The sequence below is a fragment of the Xenopus laevis genome, chromosome 1S, assembly GCF_017654675.1.
Source record: "Xenopus laevis strain J_2021 chromosome 1S, Xenopus_laevis_v10.1, whole genome shotgun sequence".
NCBI classification, from domain to species: Eukaryota; Metazoa; Chordata; class Amphibia; order Anura; family Pipidae; genus Xenopus; species Xenopus laevis.
Genome location: NC_054372.1, coordinates 67,041,634 through 67,068,326, shown reverse-complemented (window position 1 = coordinate 67,068,326; position 26,693 = coordinate 67,041,634). Strand labels below are relative to the sequence as shown.

At 40.8% G+C, this 26,693-nt stretch overlaps 1 protein-coding gene across 1 annotated transcript in view; it reads left to right on the top strand.

Annotated features, from left to right (window-relative positions):
* LOC108706752 (serine-rich coiled-coil domain-containing protein 1-like) overlaps window positions 1-26,693 on the top strand; it is a 558,012-nt gene that overhangs the window by 433,721 nt on the left and 97,598 nt on the right. The window contains 1 exon segment of the mRNA XM_041579683.1: window positions 12,169-12,246. Within this exon segment, the coding sequence (XP_041435617.1) occupies window positions 12,169-12,246 (78 nt within the window).

Sequence of the window (26,693 nt, the reverse complement as noted above, 5' to 3'; positions counted from 1 at the left end):
GGTAGCGGGTTTCACCAAGGAGACATGAAACACGTTGGGAATTCACATCTCAGGGGGAAGCTGAAGTCTGACAGCCACAGGATTGATCACCTCCAGGATGGAAAAAGGACCTACGAACCTCGGACCCAACTTAGGAGATGGTACCTTCAACCGAATGTTCCTGGAAGACAACCCAGACTTTATCACCGACCTTGTAGGGAGGAGATGGTCTACGTCTACGATCTGCAAACGTCTTATGAACCAGAGCACTCTTCTCCAGGTTGGACTTGGTTGCAGCCCAAATAGCAGACATGTGGGCTGCATGGTCATCAGCGGCCGGAACATCGGACAACACAAAGTCTTGTGGGAAGGCTTGAGGATGTTGACCATACACCGACATAAATGGGGACCTTCCAGTGGAAGTGTGGCAGGCATTGTTATGAGCAAATTCCGCCCACGGGAGGAGATCAGACCAATCATCTTGACAAAGGGAAACGTGGTTTCTCAAGAACTGTTCCAAGGCTTGGTTCACTCGCTCAGCCGCTCCATTCGTCTGGGGATGATAAGCTGAGGAGAACTGAAGATTAATACCCAGATCTTTGCACAGGGAACGCCAGAACTTTGCAGTGAATTGGGACCCTCTGTCAGAAACGATCTCGGCCGGGAAGCCATGCAGGCGAAAAATGAACTGGATGAACAACTGTGACAACTCCACTGCAGATGGAAGCTTCCGTAGAGGGACGAAGTGGGCCATCTTGCTGAAGCGGTCAATGACAACCCAGATCACGGTGTTCCCACTGGAGGGAGGAAGTTCAACAATGAAGTCCATTGGCAAATGCGTCCAAGGACGAGAGGGAACAGGCAACGGCTGTAGTAACCCGCTAGGGCGAGAATGGCTAGACTTGGAAGTGGCACAAACGGTACAAGCAGCAACAAAGTCTTTGACATCTTTACAAATAGTCGGCCACCAGACTAGACGTCGTAAAAGTTCAAGAGTTCTAGCAGGACCAGGATGTCCCGCCTGCTTGGAACTATGAGTCTGTTGCAGGATAGGCAGACGAAGTTCAGGAGGAACGAATGCCATTCCAATGGGAGTATCAGGAGGGGCAGAAAATTGACTAGCCAGGATTTGATCAGCAAATTGAGGGTACAAAGAGGCGATGATCTTGACAGGAGGAATAATAGGCTCTTGTCTTTCAGGAGTACGATCCACCGGAGTGAAACTTCGAGATAGAGCATCGGCCTTCCGATTCTTGGAGCCAGGGCGAAAAGTCAAGACAAAGTTAAATCGAGAAAAGAAGAGAGACCACCTTGCTTGTCTGGGATTCAGCCTCTTGAGAGATTGGATAAACTCAAGATTTTTATGATCCGTGTAGATTGTGACTGGGATCAAGGAACCTTCAAGGAGGTGACGCCACTCTTCTAAGGCAAGCTTAACAGCCAGGAGTTCTCGATTTCCTACATCATAATTTTGTTCAGCAGGAGAGAACTTTTTAGAGAAATATGCACATGGGTGCAGTTTCCCATCAGAGGGATGTCTTTGGGACAGGATAGCACCAGCTCCAACTTCAGAAGCATCTACCTCGATGAAGAAAGGTAACTCCGGATCAGGATGGCGGAGAACCGAAGCAGAAGTGAAGGCATCCTTCAAGGACTGAAAAGCTTCTATAGCGGGCGGGGGCCATGAGCTGGGTTTACCCCCTTTTCGGATGAGGGCCAGGATAGGAGCAATACGAGAAGAGAATCCCTTTATGAACTGCCGGTAGTAATTGGCAAAACCAATGAATCTCTGGATTGCCTTAGTGCTCAGCGGTAGAGGCCACTCTTGGATTGCAGACACTTTCACAGGATCCATCTCGAAACCCTCTGGGGAGATGATATAACCCAGAAAAGGGATCTTGGACACTTCAAACACACATTTCTCCAGTTTGGCAAAGAGAGAGTTCTTCCTCAAACGAGAGAGGACTTCCTTCACCTGGGAACGATGGCTTGAAAGGTCCTTGGAGAAAATCAGGATGTCGTCAAGGTACACGACCACAAACTTTCCCAAGAGATCCCGGAAAATGTCGTTCACGAATTCTTGGAAGACAGCGGGGGCATTGCAGAGACCAAAGGGCATTACGAGGTACTCATAGTGCCCATCCCGAGTGTTGAATGCTGTCTTCCATTCGTCACCTTCCCGGATGCGGATAAGGTTATACGCCCCACGGAGATCCAACTTAGTGAAGATTTTAGCCCCCTTCAGTTGGTCAAAGAGTTCGGCAATCAAGGGCAAAGGATACCGGTTCTTAACCGTAATCTTATTAAGACCCCGGTAGTCGATGCAAGGACGTAGGCCTCCATCCTTCTTTTCCACAAAGAAGAATCCAGCCCCGGCAGGAGAAGTAGAAGGTCGAATAAACCCCCGCTGGAGATTTTCTTGGATATACTGCTTCATGGCAGTGGTCTCCGCTGGAGAGAGAGGATAAGTACGACCTCTAGGGGGCATGGTTCCAGGCAGGAGATCGACAGGACAATCGTATTGTCGATGTGGAGGAAGGAATTCTGCAGACTTCTTACAGAACACATCAGCGAATTCCTTGTAAAAGGGGGGTAGAGTCTTCAGATCAGACAAAGAGATATTCACCCTCTGGAGGGGTTCAGCAGGAAGACAGTGCTGCTGGCAAAATGGGCTCCAATGGGAAATCTGTCCTGCGGACCAATCAATGGAAGGATTATGCAGGCGCAGCCAAGGGAGACCCAACACAACTGGAACGGATGGGCAGGAAATAATTAGGAACGAAAGTCTTTCTTTATGCAGCGTCCCAACCTGCACAGGCAATTCCCCAGTCGTCATGGAGATAAATTCAGCCTCCAGGGGTCTGTCGTCAATGGCAGTGACTCGGAGAGGAGTAGACAATGGGAATAAGGGAACTCCCATGTGTTTGGCGAAAAGAGCGTCCATGAAGTTCCCAGCAGCTCCAGAGTCAATGAAAGCGGAGCCGACAATGGTCTTAGTGGCTAGGCGAATCTGTAAAGGAAGGAGAAACCTGTGAGAGTTCTCTTGAGACTTTGGAGTAGTGCCCCTACATGAGTTACCCTGGAAATACCTCGGGGAACAGAACTCGTGGGCTTCACCGGACAAGAGTTCGCAAAATGAGACTGTCCGCCACAATACAGACATAAGCCAGCCATTCGTCTACGGAGTCTTTCTTGTTCGGAGAGACGAGCCCTTCCAACTTGCATCGGTTCCTCCGGAGGAGAAGGAGCGGCTTGAGCAGCTGGAGTTTGCAAGAGAGGTCTCTGGAAGCGAGGTGCCAACACGGGTTCAAATCGTTTACAACGCTCCCTCTCTTCTTGATGCTCTCTAAGACGAGTGTCCACCTTAATGGATAGTGCAATCAGATCTTCCAGCAGATCAGGGAACTCCCTGGAGACAAGATCATCTTTAATGCGAATAGACAGACCTTGATAGAATACGGCCTTATAGGCATCGTCATTCCAGGAAGTTTCAGCCATCAAAGTTCTAAAGTCAATAGCATAGTCACTGACACTGCGGTTACCCTGTCGGAGTTGCAGAAGACGAGAAGGGGCATTAGTGACCCGACCCGGGGCATCAAACACAGTACGAAATGCTTGAAGAAAAGCCTTGGCATCAAAAGTCAATGGAGAATTCTTCTCCCAAAGAGATGTTGCCCACTCAAGCGGTTTGCCCACCAAACGAGACATCACATACCCCACCTTGGAACGTTCATTGGGGAAATGCGAGGGTTGAAACTCGAACTGGATCTGGCACTGTGTAGTGAAACCTCTGCAGGCCTGTGGGTCCCCACTGAAGCGAGGAGGAGGCGGAATACGAGGCTCACCAGACGAGAAACCTGTGCTAGACGAGACGTCCGCCATGGGAGGATTTGCAGCCGCTTGGGAAGCAGGAGGCGCTGGAGGCACTCGGGAGAGAAGGGTATCGAGTGCCTGTCCAATGTGGTACTGCTGGGCTTCATATTCCTGCATGCGGGATGCCAGTCCGCGGAGCGCTCGTCCGACATCAGGCGTAGCTTCCTCAGTAGGATCCATGGCCCAAGAATAATGTCAGGGAGCCGGGAGCTCCCTCCAGGGAGGTAGTCGGGATCAAGGAGGAAGCCTTCTTGAGGGTGCAAGGTCGCGGTGTCCAAGGGGTTAATCCAAAGAGTAGTCAGAATCCAGGCAAGAGTTCAGGGGCAGGCAGATAACAGCAAAGTCCAAAGTCCAGGCAGGGGTCAAGGATATTAATCAGGAACAGGAGTAGGAATATAAGCACACAGGGAACCCAGGAAATACTTAGGGCAAGGTTTCCTATTCTTGGGCGCCATTCTGGCGTCTGAATGGTGTTTTTATTTTGAATTTGGCGCCATTGATGTCATTGACGTCCTTGCGCCGACGTCGGCGCACTGACGTCATCGCGCCGGCGCCGCTTACCCATGTGGCGGACATGGGCGCCACCATTTTGGGAGCGACGCCGCCAGGAGAGGACGCGCCGCCCGGAGCTCCTGGACCTGCTCCGGGCGGCGATCGCGACATAAGGAGGGCATCCATTTAGGTGAGAAAAAAAGGAGTTTCCACCCTCCCTCCCTCGTATTAACCCTTTGTGCTAGTTGTCAAATTGTGGCGTGGGTTAGTGGGGCACAGGTTACGTTGACATGGAATGGTGAGTTTTGGGCTGACTAACTAGGATGTGATGAGAGGGGGATACAGCTGGGCGGCAGGCCCCTGGCAATGGGGAGAATTAATTTAGAATCTGGAGTTTTTTACCAAGTCCCAAGTTGGTTAATGAAACTTGGTTGGTGGTGTTCCTCTCTAAGAGCGTTGGTCTCTGGGAGGGTATGTTGTATTGGTGGTAGCATGCAATCCAGCGTACCCATCATGCTGGAAGGCACAAGTGGCTGGTGGCTGGTGCCAGGGGCCTTGCAGAGAATTATAAGTTAATGGTACATCACTGTTCATATTTGTATGTTTACAATGTTGTTAATATAAATTGTTATTGATATATAGGGATGTAGCGAACCGCCGATAATGTGTTCGCGAACGCCGTTCGCGAACACCGGCAAAAAATTCGGACAGTTCGCGAACAGTTCGCGAACTTCGAACATCCGAAAATCGTTCGATTCGAACGATCGAAGGATTTTAATCGTTCGATCGAACGATTTTCGTTCGAAACGAACGATCGAAGCCATTCGATCGAATGATTTCATTCAATCCAATGGCTTCGATCGTTCGATTCGAACGAAAATCCTTCGATTTTAGCGATCGAATGGTCGAATGGTCGAACGATTTTGACGCGAACGCCTATTGGCGAACGTCGCGCGACGTTCGCGAACTTGCGGCGGACGCGAACAGCCGATGTTCGCGCGAACAAGTTCGCCGGCGAACAGTCCGCGACATCCCTATTGATATATGTCTTAAATTATGTTTGGTGCAATAAAGCTGTGGCCAAAAGATTCCAACAAAATAAATGGATGGTGAGTGAGTTGGTTATTTCTAGGCCAGTTTGGGGGAAGACGGCAGGTATTTGTCTCTGCCCATGTCATGTGACAATTGCTAAATTTTTGGAATTAAAAAAATAAATAAATTGAAAAACAGTTCATAGCTTGCCTGCAGAGTTGTGCAGGGATCACTATAGCAACTTGCTGAATGAAGAACCTGGTTATATATGGCACATTTTCTCCCAGCACTCTGGCCATGCTCTGTGATGTATGTCGTTCTATTTACACGTGTGTCTTGACAAGTTTTGAGTAGCATATGGGTCCTCATCACCAAAGCATTATAGGAAAAATACTAAGCTGTGCATAACAAGAATGTAAAGAGTGTTTAACATATTTAAATTAACTTTATTGTCAGCTTTTCCTGATGTTAATGATTTATAGTTTCTGTAAAGAGCTGCAGTGCTATATAAACAAACAAAAGTAATATTAAAAGTATCAGCATGTGGCATAAGCAAAAACATATGAACACTTTCACAATTACATGAAATTGCAGCATTAGCAATAACTTAGAAGTTATTAGACAAACCTACAAAGAGAGTAGATTTTTGTCAATGTACACAACATAATTGATAATCAATCAATTAAGGAAGGGATATAGCAGTTCATTAATTACGAAAGAAATCAGTATATCGTGGTACAAATATGTTTAAATGTTCCCATAAATAAAAGAGCCAGAATTATACTCTTTCTAAGGACAATACATAGTATTAGAGGTAAGTTGACATTTGTGCACAAAATGTAGGTGTAAAGGAGATGAAAAAGTGTAACTACAGTAGCTTGTCATTTATGGTTAAACAAAGGAGATAACAGCTGTTAGTACATGTTAGAGACTCATCCTTTGGTGAAGTAAGTAGGTGGTTATATCAAATCTGTAAGAACCTGTGGTGCAAACACAAAAACTGTAAAGTTGCCAGTGTGACTCCTCTTTGTCGGGTTTGTATATCACATAAAGCAGTTGCCAGTATGTTTATTTGCATCAAAGATCTTAACCGTTTAGAGAGGTACAGACTGTTCTACGTCTGCTTGTCTTTACAAAACGAAGATAATTGCCCACAGAAATGATTCTTTTTTTAAATCAATGTAGAAAGAACTTTATAATGCAAAGGTGGGATAGTGGCACAATATTACCATACTATATTGTAAGATTATTCAGGAAGGAGAGGTGACACTTTGTCAACAGTACAAGAAAACCCAAAAAGTAAAATAAGATAAAAATAATGTGCTGTGATTTTAAGACATTTAGGGGCAAATTCACTAAGATTCGTAGTTGCGCCAGGCGTAACTTCGCCGCACTTCGCCACACTTCGCCAGGCGTAGTTTCGCCAGCGCTTCGCAAATTCACTAAAATCCGAAGTTGCGCTCAGGGGTAGCGTAAGGTTGCGAAGTTGCGCTAGTGTTGATTCGCTAAGTAAAGCGAAGTTACACTAGCAAAGGCTAATTTGCATACGGCGAGAAATTCAAATTTCAATGGAGGAATACGTATCAGCACTACAAATGGCTAGAAAACCTTCAAATCAAACTACGCCAGTGTTCGTTAGTGAATTTGCGAAGTAACGAAAATGACAAACGCTAGCGAAGTAACGCTAGCGTTTGGCGCTTCGGCTCTTAATGAATTTGCCCCTTAGCCTCAAGTCCCATTTTTTAACCAACATTTTTGTACAGACCCCATTTTTTCCAATAAAAGGTTACACATATACGAATGCGTTTTCCTTTTTGAATATCTGATTAAGCAATGTTTTCATATATATCTATAAACTTGGAGGAAGGCCCCTGACCAGATTTTAGACAGTTGTATCTGAACAAGTCAGGAAACTCTTTCTCTAGACGTTTGGTTTTAATTGTAGTGATATCTTCACATAAATAAATGTGTCAGATGAGAATTATGTCTTGCACTAAGTGTAATAGCTCACTTTCTCTATGGACCCCGAAAATTATGGCCAGACAGTACCAGCCAAAGAGAGCTACTGCAGACCAGTAATTAATTGCTGTTTGTTACACAGTGGAATACCTGCTGCACTGTGGGTAGATTACTAAACTAAATTGGCACTTTAATTAGTATCTTGTCTGGCTGCTTGATGTTGTTGCAGTATTATAACTACAGATATGGGTTTCCTTATCCAGAAACCTGTTATCCCGAAAGCTACAAATTATAGGAAGGCCTTCTCCTATAGAGGTCATTTTGAGCAAATAATTCTAATATAATAAATAATAGAATTATTTATTATATTAGAATTATTTGCTCAAATAATTCTAATATAATAAATAATAATAAAGCAGTACGTTGTATTTCATGGTAACTATTCTGTGTGAATCCTTATTAATGACAAGACAGTTCTATTGGATTTATTCAATGTTTCAAAGCTTTTTAACAGATGTAAGGTATGGAGATCTAAATTATGGAAATATCCCTTATCCATAAAACCCTAGGTCCCAAACATCCAGATAATAGATCCCATACCTGTATATGAAACACATATTAGATAACATTGGTTGTCTCAACTAGAGAAGAATAAGTTGTGGATACATGGATGCAGATTATGTGCTGGATCTGTTGCCTCCAGTTATATTCATGTTGATGTCATTAAAAAAAAATCCATGGACAGACTGAATGACACAGATAAGTTCTGGAGAGCCACATCCAGCCTGTGGACCTACAGTTAGACAGCCCAGGAGGAGACTGTAGATTATGACTCCCCAACACTGTTGCTGCTAATCTACTCTATAACATAGCAAATAAGATACACTCACTGCTGAACCCAGTGGGAATATGCCTGCTGTTCACAATCACTTATTTTCAGAAGAATGTTTCTTGCATCCAGGCAAGTATCATACTGTACTTTTGCTAAAATAATAATAAAAAAACATATGAGTGAACCTGACAAATTACTGTTGGCAGATGCCAGCAATCTGATCCATTTCTCTGTGCATAAGTGATTGAGGTACAGGGAACATTCTCAGCAATGACAGCTACACATCAAGTTCAGAAAAAATCATTCTTTTGCCTTTTTTAAACTCCTGATAATGTTTTTATTGTGCTTTGAAAGAAAGAAAAGCAAGTAGTTATCTCCTTTAACTTGATTTTTTCTATAAGTAAGAATGACATATCTAAACAGATTAATTATACAGTGTTGTGCTTTTGGGTACCTACTGAATCTCGTTTAGGAGCTTGTGCTGGTTTAATGAGAACCAGTAAAAAATCATTTCCGTTCATGCTGTTCCAGCTTAATAGTGTGTTATCTCTTGTCCAATACAGGCTTGTTTTTTCCTTAAATTTTAATAAAAAATAGTCCTGACACATGGCGGTAATGTGTACAGCAGCATCAAAACAAAACATTTTATACTAAATACAGGCTCAGACCACTCTGTATTTAGTATCTAGCATATGTTTAAACATATTCCATTTTATAAAATAAATGGTGTACTAACAAAACATATACAGACGATATGCCAGTGCAGAAGGGAAGCTGATGATTAACAGTCCCGCATCTTGTCATTTACTACGTGAGGGAATGGGTGCTAATTGCAAAGCACAGCTACACAGGTAAAATTCCCTTTTCATTTTGCAAAGACCTGTGTGTTCCCAATGAAAAAGCACTGCCTGCTTTTAGTAGCACTGGTTGGGGGAAGCACATTGTAAGTTTGATATGATGAAGAAATGATGGGTGCAGAATGCAGCCATGTATTATCACAACCCCCTGGATTCAGTGCCTGCTGCATGGTGCACTTGAATTCCCTGTCACAAGTAGGGTTGTCACCTTTTCAAAAAAATGTACAGGTCTGTGGTGGGTTGGGAACAAAAGGGGCGGGCCGTGATGTAAAGGGGCAGACCATGACGCAAAAGGGTGGGGTAGAGGGACAGTGACACAAAAAGGGGCAGAGCCACTTCATTCGATGCCCGGAAGCGAAGAAAAGGTAAGTTTGGAGTTTAGGGTCAAGGGCTTTTTTTAAGCGTATTACAAACCTACCGTCAACTACATTGCCTGTAAATGTCTGAGTCAATTTGCAATTGGGTTTCATGTTGTATTATTTGTGGTGTTAGCTTTTTATTCAGCAGCTCTGCAGTTTGCAATTTCAGCAATCTGGTTGCTAGGGTCCAAATGACCCTAGCAACCATGCATTGCTTTGAATAAGAGTCTGGAATATGAATAGGAGAGGCCTGAATAGAAGGATGAGTAATAAAAAGTAGCATTAACAATAAATGTGTATCCTTACAGAGCATTTGTATTTAGATGGAGTCAGTGACCCCTATTTAAAAGCTGGAAAGAGTCAGAGGAAAAAGGCAAAGAATTCAAAAAGTATAACATATAAATAATGAAAACCAATTGCAAAGTTGCTAGAAATTGGACGTTCTATAACATACTAAAAGTTACTTCAAAGGTGAACCACCACTTTAAAGACCCCTAAACCTTTCGAAAGATAGCCAGAGCCCTTCTGGGATCTCAAGATCTAAGTGTCAAAAAGTCAAGGAGTGACAGTGTCAGTGTCAGTGACTTTTCCCCCTTCCCATTTTCACTATCCCACAAAGCCTAAACTATAATCCAGCTGCAGACAATAACCAAATTGGGGCTATTAAAGCCTGCTTCTGCCATCATTCTGTGCTGAGTTATCAGCCCTCCTGCTTTGTCCAAGCTGTTCAATTTCTGAATTCCTGTTGGGTAAGTTGATTCCTCCCCTGCTCTTGTCTGCTTGTCTGACTTCTCAGTTTAACCCTTGGCCTTTTATCTGGATTCCTGTTTGTCTGCTGCCTGCCCTGTCTCTGTGGTTCAATTGCTTGTTATTAAACCTTTGTTCAAAAGCAATTAGTGCCACTCCTGTGTAGCAGGCTTCTTACAAACAGTACAACCAGCCTTTCTGACAAGGGGTCTGCTTTCCATGCATCTAACCCCTTTATATTTATCAATGTACTGTATGCGATTATCTATTTCATATGTTTCATGGTATTGTCTAAGGAGTTTATGCATGCTGTCTTTAAATAAGAGCCTTCATGTAGCAATACTTTGTTTATATTTATAATCTTGTGAGTAGTTAGTGTCACTGGTTGATATTGTATTCTATTTATCTGTCACAATTGATATATTCCTTTAGCTGCTGTCACCACTTCATAACTTCTAAGAAAGATCTCAGTTATAATCTCTCTGCTACAGTATGCTATCTTGTCAGCGGTTTATTTATTTTGTTATGGATTTACCTTAACAAAAAAACAGTTTTAAGTGTTTTCATGGAGGCAATGGTTTAGCAGATACTTTTTCTCTTTGACTACTACTGCTACCACTGTACTACTGTAAAGTATTATATATATATTTTTAATGTTTTGTCTATGGTACATACAGATGATATCTTGTTTTACATTGTATTTAGAAATTGGTATTAAAAGGACACCTTAATATTAGTTCTGTAAATGGACTCATCACTACAAGGGAAAACTACTAACCAGGTATCTTTATAGCCACCAGAAGTATATGTATATATACATATACTTCTGTTGGCTAGAAAGATACCTGGTTAGCAGTTTTTCTTTGTAGTGATAAGTCCCTTGTAATGATGCTCAAAATCAACCAGGCATTTAACTGCAAGTCCTGTGGTTTGGTTGTAAAACAAGCTGTGACCATTGCTATTTCAGTGTTCAGTGTTTTACATCTCAAGAAGCACAGGATACATGTGGGAGATTTGCTAGCTCTCCTGCGTGCCAATCCCAGTGCTCTGGCCTTGAGGAGAAAAGACTTATAAAATCATGCGTATCCACAATTTTACATGAAGGGGATAGAGGGGGCAAAGATTAGAGGCACCTTATTCACCTGCCCTGTCACATAATGATGGATTTTAAGTACAAGCTTCTGTATGTTTTAAATCTACTGTGCAATAAGTTAGAAGTTACCATTACATATCAGATCAGCAGCAAATCCACCATACTTTAGTTACACTTTAATTAGCAAAGAGTTTTACGATATAATTTAATCTTAAAATATCAGAACATTGCATAATATTGTGGTATTGACACAAATGTTACCTTAGGCTATTGCTAGTTAATTTTGCCGGCATCAAAAAATTTTGGACGCTCATCAGAATTGACGCAGCCGTCAAGCAGGCATCAAAATCGGTGGAATTTTCAAATTTTCCGGCGAAGCAAACTGGGACAAATTTACCCATCACTACTACTAACATCTAGTGAATCAGTCCCTTAAGTGTGTATGAAGAAAAGTAACCAGATCAACGGCGTTTCGTCTCAAGTATTGTGCTATTGAAAAAGACAATTTACTTCTTTACGTAACCTATAACCCAATCTTGTGCTTTGTTGTATTTATATTCCATTATATTCCTTTGTACCATATCAGAGTACATTTTTTGGCTTATCAATAGCATCCTCCCTTTTCTTGTCATATTGAAAGAATTTTTCTCCACGGACAACTTTATCTTGTGTGCTTGCTGTTATCAGGATACTTGTAAGAACAAGAAGACAAGCTGTCAAACAACTTTAGTATTTGTTTCCACTTAAAAGCACTTTAACTTGTAAAGAAACCAAAAATCTGTAAAGCAAAGACACTATGATATCAATCCAGAGATACAGAATCTAAAAAGTAAATTGTTCATGCGTTTGTAATGAAACATTCACGTTGCTTATCTTTGATTTATAGATTGACGATGTTATGTTTATGTGCTAAAACTAGCTTTTTTGCTTTTTATCCATTGACAGAGCACTGATATGAGCCCAGCAAGTAGTACTACTTCTCTTCCAATTAGTCCCACTGCTGAAAGAAGCCTTCCATTTAAGGTATGAAATTCATCCATACAATTTCAAGCCATTGGATTGTAATTGGCATAAATTTGTGTTTAGAGAAGAATATAAAATCCATTATCTTGATGCAATTAGAGCACTGAGCATTAACCTAAGAGCACTCACTTAACACTATGCCACAGCAATAACAATCTAAGTGTTTTGGTGATTTGGTATTGTAGCAAGTAAACTTTGGGTCCAGTCACCTGTAAGATTATATTTAGTATTGAGAGCATTGCTCTATAGTTTTTGCTTAGTACTGTTGCATCTTGCTTCATAAAATTCAGCAATAAATGATACTTAGTTTAGTTAAAATTTGAGTGAACAATTTGGGTAATGTAATAAAAGCTGGCAACTGAAAAATATTCGCATTGTGAAAAGTATGCCTTTACATGAACACATTTTCATTTGTGGAAATTTATTATAGCTTTTGAAAACCCCAAAACTGTTAAACAACGACTTTCTGACAGTGGAAGAAGTAATTCAAATGGTGTAGTTTGCACCAGTGCGCAGTGTATGTACAGTAATAAATCTTCTTATTAAAAAAAAGTTATGTTTGTTTCAAAAGATTAGGTCACCTTCAAGCATGCCTTAAACAGTGAGCAAAGCACAATTAAAAAAATCACAGTGCAATAGCAGACTAATAAGCAGTATTAAATTGTGAAATGTGAATTTTTATTCTTTGTGCATTTTTTTCCTGGTTACTCCTTTTATTACATTTCCCACCAAGTGTTCTTAACTACCTTACTCACCATCTAGCTCCCCGCTATCTACATGCGCAGACCTGACACCCTTGCACCTGCAACACTTCCACCTTACCTATGCATGATGTAAATATGGGTTCTGAAATGGGGAGGACCGGGTAACTCATGGGGGGCATGCTCCCATTGTAGTCACTGGGTAGTGGAAGAAAGAGTAACATTATACCTCCCAGCTGTCCTGATTTTCTCTGGATTTTGCTCAGCCCGCAGTCACAATTTCTTACTGAAATGTCCCAAGTTTCTCTATGATCTCCTGCACTGTCGACAGAAAACGATATAACGTTTCTGAAATGTAATCAAATAAGAGGTTTTTGGCAGAGAGCCCAGAATAATCACACCTGCATTTTGATATTTTTTTTTGTACTATTTAAGATAAAAAAAGTATCTTGGGAGAATTGAGACTCCCAACTTAAAGGCCAATTTCACCTTTAGGAAAACTGAAATAAGACTTAAACATAACACCTCTGGCCCTAAAATTCTCAGAAATGAGTTCAAACTTTCCATAACCTGAAAAAATTTGTAAAATGGATGTAGCATTTAGGGAGTGTGGCCACAAAATGGGTGTAGACAAATATTTTCACTGCGCTGCCCACACCAGATATTTTTGATCCTCTTTCAATTCTTAAAATGTTGGGAGGTATGTGACATGTAGGTTGAATTTGGTTGAGTTGACTCTGGATACACAAAGAAAACTTAAACTTAAACCTGTAAAAATAAATATGCATTTATAAAAATGTGGTTATTTTATAACAATAGTATTCTTTTAAAGCTGACCATGCACCCAGTTATTCAGGGCAGGATTAGTCCTGCACCCTGTTTAGAACAGGATAAAATATAAAGGAAAAATCAGCTACAATATATAATAGAAAGTAGCGATTAGCAAATGGGTCCAGTTTGGCTTCACTGGAAAATGTTAAAAACGGAGAAATTTTGCAAAATAGCCCAAAATTTGCGAAACACATTAAAGTCTATGGGCATAATTTCTGTCGTGGCAACATTTCTGTTGTGGATGCTTTTTTTGTAGCAAAATACATTAGACTCTATGGATGATTTTTTTGTCTACTGCAACATTTTTGTCTTCCGTGCAACATTTTTGTTGCATACATGACATTTTTGTCAAACACAAAACTTACTGAGGGTAATTTATCAACACTGGGCAAATTTGCCCATGGGCAGTAACCCATGGCAACCAATCAAATCGCTGCATTCATTGTTCTTCTTACAGTTGGCTTTAAAAAGCTAATCACTGATTGGTTGCTATAGGTAACTGCCCATGGGCAAATTTGCCCAGTGTTGATAAATGAGCCCCAGTTGCAAGTTATTTGGCGTTGTTCCATCAAACTTTTTGGCGGCAGGGAAACTCAGAAATTTGCGGTGAAACCATACATGCCAAAAAATTCGGTCATCACTAATAGTAGGTGTTGTGCACAAAATAAACATAGTTAATGAAAGAATGTCAAGTTAATATGTTTTCATTTTGAAATGTAAATTTTTTTTTTTTTTCAAAATATTTTTATTAAACAAAAAGAAAAACATCACCATAAAAGTGTACAGTATTTTTCACATTTGGTATAATATATCACAGCATACAGCAGAGAACATTATTGCATAGGACACATATAAAAATCTTCTCTGGTAAACAATCACTCATTAAGTGCAATCCGACAGCTGAAAATCAAATGGCACAGTGTACACAATAAGCCGAAAGTGATGAAAAAGAAGTAACATAAAACTCAACATAGCAATACACACAAATGAGTTTCAGCACAGCAGCAGCAACATCTCAGATACAGGACACCCCGAGCAGACATAATAAAATGGTACGAACCTCCCAGCACGATATAATTGGGTAAATAAGGAAGGTAGCAGGAGTGGCAAAATATGTCAATTAGAAAGTATCTCCTGGGCTATATCCCAGTTGCCCCAAATGCTATTAAAGCGGTCAATTGTGTCATTACGTAAAGCCGTTAAAAAGTCCATCCGTCTGACATACCTGATCCGGTTTAACAACCCTAGTTCAGAAGGTGGGGATGTCCCCTTCCATTTACTGGCTATACAGCACCTAGCTGCTGACAAAATAGAGTTTGCCAGTCTCTGCAGCGGAGTGGCAACGTGAGGTATGGTATCCCCTAAGACAAATATAATCGGATCTTTAGGTATAGGTGAGGGAAGCACTTTGCCTAACCATTTGCTCACAGAGTCCCAGAAGCCTAAAATCACCGGGCACGACCAGAAAATGTGTAAAATAGTACCCTCCCCAGTATTGCATCTCCAACACTTGGGAGAAGAAGTTTGAGGGAACAAGTGATGCAATAGCGCTGGAGTATGATACCACCTCATTTGTAATTTGTAAATATTTTCCTTGATAATAGTGCATATAGAACTTTTGGAAGCATTCTCCCACATTCTCTGCCATCTGGGCAAATCTATAGAACATTGCAGATCAGCTTCCCACTTTTGCATGTAAGCATGAGGGTGAGTTTCCAAATCAATAGAATTCAGTAAGTAATACCACCGTGATGTTAGCCCCCTTTGAATATAACCGAGGCGGCACAATGCTGACAGCGGATCAATAGGAGGTAGTATACCCTTAGGAACAATAGCCAAAACAAAATGCCTCAACTGAAGATATCTAAATCTGGAAAGGGTAACTTCCCCCGTGTCTGAAGTACACTCTTGGTAGCTTTTTAACTTCCTAGTGAGTGGGTGAAACACCTTAGAGAGGTGGAATAAAGGAATAGTGAGGGTAGGAGAAACATTAGTGTGTTGTAAGTTTGCTGACAAATCTGGATTACCCCAAAGAGGTAACAGCGGAGGTGGGGAGGGTAAAAGTTTATGTTTAGCTATCGTTCGTTGCCACAAGGTTAGTGAATGGAAAGTCGGCCTCAACAGAGTAGGGTAGCAAGGAGGTTTATGGGTAGTCCATAAGTAATAAGCCAGATGTGGGGTATGACAGTGAGAAAGTTCCAAGGACGCCCATTTAGTACATGGAACATACTCTACCCAGTCCATCGCCTGTTTAAGCTGCGCAGCCTTATAATAATTTGACAAGTTAGGGATCGCCAATCCGCCTTGCGTGTGATGCGCAAACAATGTGTGACGCGCTATACGATGTCTTTTACCCGCCCATACAAAGTTCATAATCGCCCGTTGTAAATTATCTATTGCTGATTTCGGTACCATCAGAGGCAGAGTGTCAAAAAAATACAAGAGTCGCGGAAGTAGATTCATCTTAGTTGCGGCTATTCTACCCACCCATGATAAATTATAAGTATGCCATGTTTGGAGATCACGTTTCAAAGCTGTCAAGAGGGGCACATAATTCTGTTTATATAAGGAAGCATAGTCTGCTGTAAGATTGATACCCAAGTATTTGAGAGATTCTAAAGGCCAGCGGTATGGGAAATTAATCTGCAAAAGTTTTAGGTGTGAGCCCGTGATGTGAAGAGGGAGTGCCTCAGACTTATCATGATTAACTTTATACCCTGATAAGTGTCCATAGTTCTCCAATATCTGGTGAAGGTTTGGCAGAGAAGTTTGCGGAGAAGTAAGTGTCAACAAAATATCATCTGCATACAATCCTATCTTAAATGTCTGTGTACCCACTACAACTCCAAATACGTCAGGGGATCGCCGTATGGCTGCTGCAAGTGGCTCAATACATAAAGCAAATAGAAGTGGGGATAAGGGGCAGCCTTGTCGTGTACCATTACTTATCTGCAAAGGCTGTGACAAGACCCCTGGAAGTTTGACCTGTGCAGATGGTGTAGAATAAAGGGAATGCAAGGCTGAAATAAAGGGGCCGTGAAATCCCATGCTGTGAAGCGTCCGAAACATAAAACTCCACCGCAAGCGATCAAACGCCTTTTCTGCGTCCAAACTAAGGAGAAGTGATGGTATCTTATGTTTGTTAATATAATCAGTTATCGATATCGCCCTACGGATGTTATCACTCGCTTTCCTCCCCAATATGAAACCCACTTGGTCCAAATCTATCAATTTCGGGAGGATAATGTTCAGCCGAGAGGCTAACAATTTGGTGAATATTTTCAAATCAGAGTTAAGCAACGCAATGGGACGGTAATTGGCACAGAGGGTATGATCTTTCTCCGGCTTCGGAATGAGGGTAATATAGGAGTTGAGTACTGTATTAGGTATTGGTGTACCTGACATCCAATCATTAAATAATGGAACCATACGCGGTACTAACAATTCCTGAAATGTTTTATAGTAGCCATATGGCAGCCCATCTGGACCCGGAGATTTATTTGCCGGCATGCCTTTCAACACCTCAAGAAGTTCTTCAGCAGTAACCGGTTTGTTAAGGGATTCCACATCTAAGGGATCTAATTTAGGGAGACTAGCTTTAAGGAGAAAGTCATCTTGTTTCCGCGACAAAGTGTCACTACCCCCAGCAGGAAATAGATTATATAGTTGGGCATAATAATCATGAAACGCCTTAGCAATATCCTGCGGTGCACTAACCAGCCCTCTGCTAGAACGAATAAGCTGCGGAGTTTGGAGAGCCTGCTTAGTTCTAAGCTTGTTCGCTAACAGCGTGTGCGCCTTATTGGCTTTTTCATAATAGATCTGTCTGTACATAGTTAACAGTTTGTCCGCATCCGCTATCTTCAAATCTCGTAATGCATTCCTTAAGGAAACAATTTTAGATAAGGTATGTATTGTTGGGTGATTGGCCTGTCTCTTCACCTCCTTTTGTAAGGCTGCCGTGAGTTGATCATATTGCAAAGCCTTATTCTTCTTAAGAGAAGAAGAAGAAGCAATGCATACACCCCGTATAACAGCCTTATGCGCCTCCCAAAGGGTATTTTGCGAGGACACCGAGGGCTGATTAATAAGAAAATATTCCTTCAGCTGAGCAGCAATGTGATCCCTGACAGCTGGAGACTTCAACAAATGATCATTCATCCTCCAGTGGCTCTTATGGGTATGCAGGTTGGTAGTGTGAATAATTAATTCTATCGGAGCATGATCTGCCCATGAAATGTGGTGTAATTTCGCAGAATAAACCAGAGAGGTAAGTGGAGACGTTAAAAATATATAATCTATCCTGGTATGCACTTTGTGTGCATGCGAATAGAATGTATATTCTCTAGAAGAGGGATTTTGGAGCCTCCACACATCTTGTAAATAATAGGAACGTAATAATGTTCGGAATTGAACAGAAGTCTGATCAGTAACCGAGGGTGGCAAAGAATTATGTAGCGCTTGTCTATCCCTGGACGGGGTATGAATCATATTGAAGTCTCCAGCTACAATCATATTAGCATTATTAAAGGAAGCAGTCTTTAACAGGACCTTCCTAAGGAAAGCCAGTGGTCTCTTATTCGGTACATACACATTCACCAAAATTACAGGAACGGTACCCAGGTGTCCAGAAAGGATAAGGTAATGACCAGAGGGGTCAGCTAAGTGAGTCGAGCATGTAAAATTACTATTTTTATGAATCAATATAGCGACCCCTGCTTTTTTCGCGGGTCCTGACGCTCGGTAACAATGCGGGTAGTCCCTATGTTTAATATACCAGGGATCAGACTGCCTATGATGCGTCTCCTGAATACAAAAAATAGAGGAATTCAAGGATTTGAGTTCCCTATAAAGCAAAGCTCGTTTGAGCGGGGAATTCAAACCATTGACATTCAATGAGGTAATGTTAGCCATTAAATAATTTGAATGGGTCATGCAACTTAACCTTCCAAACTTGGATTATCAGCAAAGGCAAATATGCAAAAGTAAATAAACATTTCCAACAAATATTATACCACCAAAATGCACAGGTAAATATCAGAAACCATTTACGAAAATACGTCAAAAATCGTGCAGCCAGCCTCATCACAATCAGACGAATCAGACGATCACTGGGATCTCCAGGAAAAAAAGGGATTAGTCCAGCCACAGGGCTCATTTGTGTGTGCCAAAAAAAAAATAAAAAGAGTAAAAAAGTAAGAAACGGAACAAAATCAAAATAGAAAAACCAACTATAAAGTCGAAAAAATTCCCGTCTTGCCAACATGATCAGTGTGTAAAGACCAAACTTGGTGACCCTTCAAGGCCTCAGCAAGGGGAAGACAAGAAAGTGAGCGGGGTCACCCTGCTCGTGGTGGGTGAGATGGTGTGAAGGCCTACCAGTAGGCAAATGAGTGGAAAAGGAGAAAAACACGTACATCCGACTGCAATCATGGATGGTGGGCATCAGGGGGTCGTGGTAAACAGCAGAGATGACTACTGTATGTCTCCCACATTCAGCAAATCCAGAAAGTAACACAAAATTGTATGGGCCAGAGTCCTCATGTAGGCGACGGTGGCGTAGATCTCTCAGCAGGAGAGCCTTGAGTGCGTGGCGGTTTCGGCGATACTGCGGTCCATAAAGGAGAGGGCCTAGAACACGGTGGAGAAGGAGCTTTCGGTGGGGACTCTCTCCCTCCAATCCCCAACTGTGAGAGTAGTTGGGAGCCCAATTTGGGGTCCCGAAGCACATATTGACGCCCATCTTTAGTGACAGTTAGTCTGAATGGGAAGCCCCAACGATAATTGAGATGGTGTTCACGCAGTTTCTGCGTAATAGGCTGCAATAATCTCCGCTTTGCCAAGGTGGTCAGAGAGAGATCATTAAATATTTGTAAAGTCTCACCTTGGTGGGAGAGTTGCTGTTGATTACGGAGCTTCTGTATAATTGAATCTTTACTCTCAAAATAGTGGAGACGAACCACCACATCCTTGGGTAAGTTGGAGGAATTGCTTCCCAGAGCTCTATGAGCTCTATCCATTCTCCATGCTTCTGGGGGTAAGTCCGGGTTTATGGAGGAAAAAAGCCCCCTGAGATATGTGCGCAGATCAGGAGTCGAGACCGTGTTGGGGATGCCTCTAATACGCAGATTGTTTCTCCGCTCCCTGTTCTCAATATCCTCCTGTTGCGTTTTCAAATGATCAATTTCCTCCCTAAGTGCAGCATTCTCATCCTCCAGAAAAACCTGACGCTGTAAAAGGTCATCAGCAGCCCCCTCCAATTTATCTGTGCGTTCGCCAAGAGAAGTCAAATCAGCCTTAAAATCCGAAATAGCAGATTTTATGGATTGGGAAATGGAGGCCGTAAGATGGTCATGAAGGGATCGCAGCTGCGTCATAAGATAGGTAGTGGTGAGCGCTTCAGCAGATTCTTCTGCTATATCAGGCATCTCCATCTGGCTATACGTTTGGGGAGAGGAGGCCCCCGGATCCCCTGAACTTTCACTTACGGAAGACTGCGCTGGGGAGTTAGGTGCCGAGGGCCTCAGATCACCGCCATCTTGTTTCTCCCGTCTGGCGCGGCCTGACTGCGAACGCTTGAGGTAGGGTGAAATGGTGCCATTCGGGTCTTTATGTTTCCTCCGGCCCATAGCAAGTGCTGCCCCTTACGTCCTTACGGCAGCCCGGATGTGAAGGAGCAATTGTAAAAGCTGTATTCAGGCTGAAATGTCGGCTTAGGTACGGAGCTCACTGACTATGCAGCCATCTTGTTTGCGCGCCAAACCACGCCCGCTTGAAATGTAAATTTTGACTTACAGTAACAAGCTTTCTAGAAGATCAATGCTTCTGAGAACATTTGTTTTGGGAAAATCTTTCATGAGATTCCCATATCTTTACAAAGAAGAGTAACTATTGACTGCTGTTGACAAAGTTCAATTGAACAGTGAAGACTCTGACTAACATAGTTTTTTTTTTATATTTTCTTTTGGTATTCTTTTAGGCATTTTAGTCTATATGTTAGAAGATTTTATGTTAGAAGACACCGTTCACATTATCTTTTGGTAAAGCAGCTTAATTGATGTCAAGCTTACAAATCAAATTAGCAATAATAAGGACCAATAGACTGTTTTTCTAGAATCCATTCTGTTTCATAGCACTTCTGGCTGTTGCAAAATTGTTGTTGATCTTTGTTAAAGATCAAGGTTAAAGTTAAAGTAAAAAAAAAAGGATCAGCATTACTGTCAATTTAGAACTGGCTTTCTGCCCTTTAGATCCATTGTGGACACTGCCTTAGAGTATTAATCTGGATTTATGTCAGAATGGCTGTATTTAAAACTTTTTTTTTTTTTAAAAATTGCCATTTGCTGAAGGGAGGCAACACAAGGTTTAATATGCTGATCAGAAATACTTACCATCCTTGTTATATTTTCTCCTTTCTGAATTACTTTTTGCAACGTGGAGATTAATTAGGTTTCTTTTGCTGTCCATGACCTATTTTTATTGGTACACTTGACATTTAAGGCAATACTTTTCTATCCAGAAAGTTGTCTTGCTCAATTTACTACAAAATGCACTGTAATCTGAGTCTGATCTGACTAACAGACTTTCTTTTTCAGCAGCAGTGGATGTCATTGTAGAATGAAAACGCAGCCAGTATATCTTCTATAAAAATATATATATATTCTTTTTATAAACATTAGTTATTACTGGTATCATACAAGCAAACAGACAACCCATGCTTATATTTATGTAGGACATTGTGTTTGCTTGCATGGGTTATCTTAAAAAAATGAAATACATAATTTTATTTGTCAGGACAAGACTAATGTTTTCAAAGCCTTACATCTTACTGAAAATTGGGTTATTAATCTCTGGAATAATGACACCCGGTGTTTTCTGTGAATAGGACCAAATGCAAAAAGAGGTACAGCTTTTCTTACTTGCTTGTGTAATGATGCTTGCTGAAAATATAATAGTAGCATTAAATGATACAGTTCTATAAAAGATACATTAGGCAGTCCTTTTTATAAGAGGCAAATGCCATTACTGTTGAAACAATATAAGCTGATCTTTCTCTGCTGTGCTCTGCAGATACCTGTACTGAACTAACACTACTTCCAAATTAAAGCATAAATCATGGAATTTAACCACTAGCAAACCATTGATGGTAACCTAAAAAAATTGCATTACTGGAATAAAAAAAAGAAATGTGAAGTTAAAGCAAAGCATTGGTGAAATTCAGGCCCTGGCCAGCCTGCCAGACACCCTAGGCAGCCCATCCATGCAACGTTGTGTTAATGCGTGCGGGGAGTGGGAGCTCGCTTAAAAGCATGCCAAAGGAAAGACTCTGCAGGGGAACATGGTCTAGAACATGGGTAAGCAAAAGAAGAGGTACGTGTTTGACGCCCCCACTTTGTTGCGCCCTAGGCAAATGCCTCTTTTGCCTACCCCTAGTTCTGGCCTTGGTGAAATTTATGCTTCTGTCCTGCCTGTGTTGTTCTTTTGCCCAGGGTCTCTTAATTAATTAAATAAATCTCCCCAAATATATTTTATTTCCTTCTCTCATCCTTGAACAGCCATTAGTTTCCCGACATTATTCATAACCCTGAGCAACTTATGCCATAATTAGGACCAACCATAATTTATAAGACTTTTAGTTAATTTTAAATAAATTACCTTCATTTTAAATAAATTAAATACAAATTGCAAATAAATTAAAAAATACATTTAGGGGCAGATTTACATAGTAGGGGGTCGAAGTTTTTTTTTAAAGAGACAGTACTTCGACTATCGAATGGTCGAATAGTCGAACGATTTTTCGTTCGAATCGTTCGATTCGAAGTCGAAGTCATGGTCGAATGTCTAAGTAGCCAATTTGAAAAAACATTCGAAATTCGATTTTTTTTTCCTTCTATTCCTTTACTCGAGCTAAGTAAATGGGCCCCTTATTGTTCAAGCAGAGCTCCAAATATACTTGTAGCTCAATGGACCCTAAACACATCCTTTTAAAAGTATATAAGGTAGTTTAGGTAAATATCGGGTTTGCAGTCATTTATTTATTCTACTAAATGCTCAGTAAAACATGTTGACATGGATTACTCTGTAAAGAGAATAGGGATGTAGCGAACTGTTCGCCGGCGAACTAGTTCGCGCGAACTTCGACTGTTCGCGTCCGCCGCAAGTTCGCGAACGTCGCGCGACGTTCGCCAATAGGCGTTCGCGTCAAAATCGTTCGACCATTCGACCATTCGATCGCTAAAATAGAACGATTTTCGTTCGATTCGAACGAAAATCGTTCGATCGGACGATTAAAATCCTTCGATCGTTCGAATCGAACGATTTTCGGATGTTCGAAGTTCGCGAACTGTTCGAATTTTTTGCCAGTGTTCGCGAACGGCGTTCGCGAACACATACTCGGCGGTTCGCTACATCCCTAAAAGAGAATTATGTTGCACCCACCACTTAGCTAAGCTTAGTCAAATATTGCAGTTAAACCATAACCCCCCCAGTGGATGGATATTCTAAAATCATTTGCTATATCAAAAATATATGAAAAGGGAAGGCTCTTAAAGGGCACTAGTCACTAATTTTTTTTATCCCGCCAGAGGTGCGGGCTAATATAACCTGCAGTCCGGTTGGGGGATACAATGAGACTCTTAAGCATGCTATGTGTGCTAAGAAAGCAGTGACTTTAAACAAACTGTTCAGGTGGTATATTGTGCAGACAATGCTGAATGTTGACACAAAATCAATCAGCCATAAGTGGAACAGCAAACTTTTATTATTAAAAGGCAATAAAGGTGAGCCATACAGTCCTCATTATTAGGGTTTCCGAAAGTGATAATTTGTTTAATGGGGAAAACTGAAAAGGGAAAGATAAAACTTGTACCAGGTCTAGTAATCTCTAGCAACCAATCAATTTTTTTAGTGTTAAACAGGTAACTATTAATCACTTTCTATTCTTGATCGTTTAAAGGGGACCTGTCACGGAGACATAAAAAGCCATATAATAAAAGTCATTTGGAAATACAATATGGAACCCAAAATCCTCCATACCTGTTATAAAGGTATTTAACAATCTTAATTGTCAATCACATATTGCCTGCGCTACCTCTGTGCCTCAGGCATTAAAATGCATGGCAAGCAATTACTTTTACTTTCCATTCTGCACTTTTATATGTCCATGCACTCTTCACATCCCTTCTCACTGTCTATAATTGTGTAGCCAGCCAGCTTGGGCATCTGGTTCCCCATTCTGGCACATAAACAAGATTTTGGGATGGTGCAAAGCTTCCCATAAAAACAGTGTTCACAAAATGGCTCCCTTCTATGTGCTATAATTTCAAAATAATGCAGGAAACAATATTTAAGTCATTTTATAGTGTAGGTAAAGTTCATTTTATTTAATAAACACAAAAGAAAGGGATTTGAAATTATTTTTTCGGGTGGCAGGTCCCCTTTAACATTACCCAAAGTATATTTACAATATGTTGATCATTCACACATTGAAGCATCATAGCGCAACACAGGGTATTATCTCATGCCAGTGACTTAACTTCCATACAGAATACACTGCAGGGGGGCCCAGGATACAAGGGGTCTAGATGTGATGTATAATTCTCCAGCCACTGAAAAATCAACCATACTGTCATCTTACTCCCTAATTGTGGGGGGCACTATGTGGTTGGGTAGGGGTTTTAGTTTGGGTTAAAGACCTGCAGATACACACCAGTGGCCCATTGCTTTGGAGGTATACTACTGCCTCACACCACCTATTTCTTTGAACTAGTATTTCTATGTGAAAAATGAGACTTGAAATATTGCCCTTTGTTAAATGAGTGTGGAGAGTTATCAGATCAATATTCAGAACAAATTTATAACATCTTGAAAACTGTACGCATGAAAAAAGTGTAATTTGTTTGAATTTCCTCTTAGCATAATGAGAGCTATTTAAATCTGGTTGCACCTGCTGAAACATCCATCTTCTCTCGATTTATCTAGGTCGGTTTTTCAGAACTCCTTGCCCTTTCGCATAACGACAACTGTTACAAAACATATACAAATACAAGTCAGCACTATTATTTTAAGAATGCTGTGAACAAACAGCACATTGAACTTTCAATCCATCTAAATGTTGTCAAGCAAGTGTATTGTTCTCTGATAAAAGTAAATGCATTTCTAGGTTCAAGATAATGATTTGTCAGTCTTCAAGTCATGTCAGAGCTGTAAGCAGAATTATATACAAACCAGTGGAGTCTGAACAATTATTTAAAAATATAAACAGTCTACTGCAAGTCTTTCTCAGTCGCTGAGCTCAACCTGGGGATCATTTATGTTTCCTTTGCATACTTTTATTTTATTTATACTTTGATTGATTTACACCGTTACTTCCCCTTTGCTACTCATTGATATCTGCATGTAGTCTAAATACATCAAATAAAAAGCCATTCAGTTCTCAAGGGCTTTAATGAGTTTTCTGGAAACAGATACTCTAATGACTTTCACATCTGCTTAAAAGTATCTTTAATACAGACTTGGAGGCCTTTATATCCCCTAATGCATGCAGCATTTGTTTTGCATTAATGAGAATGTTATACGCCTTCAAATGTAAGCAATAATCCCTCATCTTTCTTCAAATTTACTTTTATTTTGCCAGTAAGGCTTGCAGATGAATACACTTAACTTTCATTTTAATGGTGCATACATTAAGTAGAAAATATAGGCTGTATATTAAAGGCACTCTAACACCTCTAAAATGTCATTATCTTGAAATAAAGTATTTATTGTGTGCATGAATAAAACAACTTTATTGAAAAAATAAGGGATTGTGCAGTTAATTTGTATTACAATGCCAAAGTTTCTTACAATATATTAAGAAGTTGGCAAAACATAATTTACAATAAAGCCTTTTCATATTTTTTGTGAAGCACAAACTAAATTACAGTTACACTAAAAACAAAACAATTATAATCATTTATTCAAAACCACGACTTGTTTATGCTTCTACTGCATATACAATTGGTTCTTTCAGGCTGTCATCTGTATAACTAACTTCTATCATGTGCTTAAACAAACCCATAAAGCCCAAATACAGTGTAACATTCTTTCTAGAGTGTGGTGACATTCATGTGCAAGTGCATTTTTTGCATTTTCATTTCCTGGTTGTATAAATAGTGATGGGCAAATTTATTCGCCAGGCCCAAATTCGCGGCAAATTCTGTCAAATAAATTCTAGAAAACCGGCGTAAAAATTCACCAGCGTCCAAAAAAATGGACGTCGGTATCAAAGACAAGACGCCAGCGCAGTTTTGCAAATTTTTCACTGTTTCCCGAAAAAATTCGCAACTTATTCTGCGAAGCGAAACGCCACAGATTCACTCATTACTATTTATAAAGACAAGATTCTATGCAGAAAAGAATTTTCAAGAAAGTATTTCAGTCATATTATAAGGTGTTGCTTTAGACCTGGCTAATTATAGGAGATGTTTTGTTTATGCGTATGAATCAGATCAAATATTTAAATCAGGCAAACATTCCTCTTCTATCTGGATAGAAAGGCATCACCTTCAGATGAAGATGCATTTATCATCTGGAATGATATAAATAAAGTTTATTGTATCTACAAGATAATGAAGACCTCACAACCCTGTATTGTGGTAAATAAGACTTCCATTGCATATAGTGTCTACAGACAATTGCACCTAGTAAATCACATTCTAAGGGTGTTTTTGATTATATCTGCATTGCCATAATAAAAACTTTACTTTTTATCTACATGTAAAGTTTACAAGTTTTACTTGCTTACTAATGCACTAGACTGATATTGTCACGGTCGGCACCCTAAACCAGAACTAATGCCAAGCTCCCTGGTCTCTGCTCGGCTTCACCAGTAGTGTGACCGCCTTTGGCTTTGGGAGGAGCCCTCAGCGTACTCAG